This window comes from Nicotiana sylvestris, chromosome 2 (genome assembly GCF_000393655.2).
Source record: "Nicotiana sylvestris chromosome 2, ASM39365v2, whole genome shotgun sequence".
Taxonomy (NCBI): domain Eukaryota; kingdom Viridiplantae; phylum Streptophyta; class Magnoliopsida; order Solanales; family Solanaceae; genus Nicotiana; species Nicotiana sylvestris.
This window is the reverse complement of record NC_091058.1, coordinates 43402554-43406718: the sequence shown is the minus strand read 5'-3', so window position 1 is coordinate 43406718 and position 4165 is coordinate 43402554. Positions and strand designations below refer to the sequence as shown.

The 4165-nt window shown below is 47.1% G+C and overlaps 1 protein-coding gene across 1 annotated transcript; it reads right to left on the bottom strand.

Annotated features, from left to right (window-relative positions):
- Positions 1–2554: 2554 nt before the first annotated feature.
- Positions 2555–3634, bottom strand: LOC138884642 (uncharacterized). The gene has a single exon (XM_070165654.1). The coding sequence runs from the start codon at positions 3632–3634 to the stop codon at positions 2555–2557; it is 1080 nt and encodes a 359-aa protein (XP_070021755.1).
- Between the last annotated feature and the right edge of the window lie 531 nt (positions 3635–4165).

Genomic DNA, 4165 nt, shown 5'->3' with positions numbered 1-4165 from the left:
TTCCCTAATATCACCACTGGCTTGACATCTTCCCCCTTCAATTGGACCCCTGCTTCCCTACCGATCGATTCTTCTTTCGGAGCGGCATGGATCATCATCACCGTCGGTGAGGGTTTCCTCGGCTCTCCTCCCTTGTACACCAACTCGATCATGTGAGCTTCGTGGTGTACTGGCAATGGGTTCTGGTTGATGTTGGGTGCCTCCAACGCCTGGACCTCGATCTTGTTGGCATCAATAAGATCTTGTATTGCATGCCTCAACCTCCAACATTTTTCGGTATCATGCCCTAGCATTCCTGAGCAGTACTCACGGCTTACCGATCGGTCCAGATTTTGGGGTGGGGGGTTCGGCCCCCTAGGCTCGACAGGACTCACCAAACCTAGCTGCCTCAATTTGTGGAACAAGGCGATATAGGTCTCTCCCAACTCGGTAAAGGCTCTCTGTCTCTGTAGCCTGTCATTTCTAGCAGCTTGATTTCCTCGAAAGCCCGCCCCTAGAGGGTTCCTGTATGCCCTTGGTGGAGGATAGGTGTTTTGTGGTGGAGGGTATGTGTTCTGTAGAGGTGCATATGTGTTTTGGGGAGGTGCATAGGCGTTTTGGGGAGCCAGTGCGCGCCATTGCGGGCGAACCGGAGGCTGAGTGTATGTTTGGGCTTGGTGCACAAAGAAGTGTGGCTCTTGAGGTGGATAATAGTGGTGTGGCGGGCTGTATGAATAATTTGGACGGTGGGTCTGGGTTGGTTGTAGCATGGTTTGCCGGACCTGGACCAACAGCCTGTCTTAGCCGTGGCGACTTCTTCTTTCTTCTTCCTTCCCAGCGCACCTCTCGTGCCGCTTTGAATAGCCTGGGTCGTTGCCTTGAGCACTGAGTAATTCAGGATTTTATCGGACCTCAGTCCCTCCTCTATCATAACCCCTATCTTTACTACTTCATTGAAGGACTTTCCAACCGTCGTCACCAAGTGACCAAAGTAAGTTGGATCCAGCGTTTGCAGGAAGTAGTCCACCATTTCCCCTCTCTCATGGGAGGATCAACCCTGGCTGCCTGTTCTCTCCAGCGGAAACCAAACTCACGAAAGCTCTCCCCCGGTTTCTTTCCGGTCCTCAGTAATGTGAGACGGTCAAGGACTATCTCGAGATTGTACTGAAAGTGACCCGCGAAAGCCTGCGCTAGATCATCCCAAGTGTACCATCTGCTGGGATCTTGTCTGGTATACCATTCCAATGCCGATCCACTTAAGCTTTGACTGAAATAAGCTATCAGTAGCTCATCTTTGCCGCCTGCTCCTCTCATTTTGCTGCAAAAACCCCGTAAATGTGCCATAGGATCACCGTGCCCTTCGTATAAGTCAAACTTGGGCATTTTGAACCCTGCCGGGAGTTGGACGTCCAGGAAAGGGCATAGATCCTTGTAGTCCACGCTGACCTAGTTGCCCAATCCATGCATGCTCCTGAAGGATTGCTCCAGGCTTTTGAACTTCCTCATTACCTCATCCTGCTCTAGAACCTTAGGAGGCTTTTCAATCTCCGTCGGGACCTCCAAGTGTGGATTATAGGTATGGGGTTCTGGTGCATTGAATGTGGGTTCAGGGGGATAGTACTGCACATCGTGAGCCTGAAACAACGGCTCACTAGTTGATCTTTGCAGTGTGGGTGGTGTGGGTCCCATAAAAGTGGGAACATTTGGTGTTGGGAGATGTTGATGGGGTGGTGGAGCTTGGGAATCATAGGGGCTTCTCTCCTGATAATAGCGGTAATTTGGGAGTCTTGTTGAAGGGCCAGAGTGAAGGTATTCCGGCATATGCCCTGGTGTAAGAGCAACGGGTGGTTCAGGGCTCTTTTGTACTTTAGCCAAGGCTAACTGCATCGCATTCATCTCCAATCCCATCCTCTCTATCTTCTCCATTGCCTCTTTCAGCAACTGGCTTACTGGCCTTTCTTCCTCGACACTATTTTCTAAAGTAGTCATGATTATAGGTATAGGTCCCTTGGATCTGGTTTGATAAGGATGTGTTGCCAGAATGCTTTAACAACTAATTGTCTGGTATTTGTGGAAAATAACAAACTTGTTAGCATTAGAGTTTAACAGATTTGGTAATAGCACGTTGGGGATGCAATGCTCCTAAGCAGTTAACCATTTCTAACATGTTTTTGCTTCAACCGCATGCGTCATCCCGGTTTGCTTTATTTGTGCCTTTAAAGTGTTTTGGGAACCCCCCGTTTTCTCTCTATTATTCTTTTCTTTTTTCCTTTTTCTTTCTTTCTTCTTTTTTCTTTTTCTTTCTTTTTAGTGGCGGTCGAATCTTATGTGGATTGTCTACGTATCACGTCCCTGCGTGAATCAGACCGGGCGTAGTTCTGCCACAAAGTAAAGACACAAAATTCTTTTGGAATCATTCAATTCATCACCAAAATTTGCTATTACAAACTACTTATTTTAAACAAAGAACAACAATAGTACAGATTCCAAAATTCTTAACCTACCTCGATGAAAAGAAAAGAAAACAACATATGGGAAGATAACGGACCCATAAAGTCAACAAACTAGACTCGAACTAGGGATATATTAAGGATTTCAACTCAGGTGCTCGCGAGGCATCGTTCGGCCTTTCCGCGGGCTTTGGTGTGAGACCCCTTTGTAAGCTTTTCAACTCATTCATGATCCGGTGAACGTAGCCCATGACGGAGGTGAGTAGGGTATCACGAGGCATTTGCTCACATGCCAAGCATCTCATGTAAATGTAGTGCCCAATATCGTCAATCCTACTTCGGATGTTGTCCCTTTCCCTGAATAACTGCTCTATTTGCCGGTTTTTCAGTCTTAGTGCTTGAGCATTGTCGGCGAGTCGATCCTGGAATCTCTCCATTTGTTTTTCCATTCTGGCCATCACATCATAACAACGCCTTCTGTCAGTTTGGGCATCTCGGGCTTGTTTAAAGATTCGCTCCTGAAGAGTGGAGTTCGTTTCTCTTAATAGTCCGATGCTTATTTCAGAATCCCTTATGACTTGTTGCAGATGCTTTCTCCGGGCCATTGTACATTTTGCCCATCTGACCCACATTCTCGCTATGCAAGCTTCAGATCTTTCCAAGTCCTCTCGGCTTTTGTTGATCTGGCTCCTCAGCTCTGCTATCAATCTCTCATTGGACCGATTTTTCTGTTGGTCACCGACATTCTTTCTCTCTTGGCGGATTCGGGCTCTCAGGGCCTTGTTTTGTTGGGCCAACTTGTTCTTTTCCCCTTTGTCGGCAGCAACTTGCACATCGTTTTCAAATTCCCGGTCCCTAATCTGTTGTTTCAGCTTGCCTATTTCTGCCATGTAGTTTTCTTCTTTTACAAGCCAGCCCCATTGTTCTTGAGATGACTCAACAAAATCTTGGAGGTGAGGTCTTTTGGTTGGCCGTTCTGGTTCGTCTCTCGCAGTGCTCTTCCTTCTATGCCAAACGAGATAAGCAGGTGAGACTTCACCCCTGGATAGGTCACACACTCGAGTATTCGCCGACAAATACTGGCATTCGCTCCATATATAACGAACTGTCTTTTCATGAAATTGGTCGTCGTTGCTGACCTCGACTGCATAAATACTGAGATCTTCGTCTGGGTGTACCACCTGACATCTTCCCAATTGTCTCATCACCCGGTAAGGTGCATAAGGCTGAATACCTCTGAGTCCCATTAAGAGGAAGTAAGGACCAGTGGCGGGCATATACACAATTTCTTCAATAGGAAGCCAACCCAATGTCCAATCTATTTGTACTGCGGTGATGGCACGGAGATAGGATACCCAGTCTTCAAACCCTTCCAGTAATTTGAGCCCTGAAACCCTCAGGTTATATCCTTCGATGCAACCTTCGTTCGTAGATATATAACGCATACACTGAGGATGATGACATAAGTGCTCGATCATCCACATCTGCAGTAACAAATTGCATCCTTCGAAGAAATCTGCCCCGGCTTTACAGGCTGTGAGAGCTCGGTATATCTCGAACACTATTATAGGAGCAAGCGTGCTTTTGTTGTTGGTAATCAGGACCTTGACGATTCCAGCCACCTTTAAATCAATATTTCTATCTTTCCGAGGAAACACCACAATGCCCAAGAACGCTACCATGAAGGCGAACCGCCTATGTTCATCCCACTTTGTCCGATTCCCTCTGCTGCAAAC

Coding starts and splice junctions, on each gene's coding strand:
- LOC138884642 (XM_070165654.1), bottom strand. CDS start 3,634: ATGAGACAATTGGGAAGATGTCAGGTGGTACACCCAGACGAAGATCTC.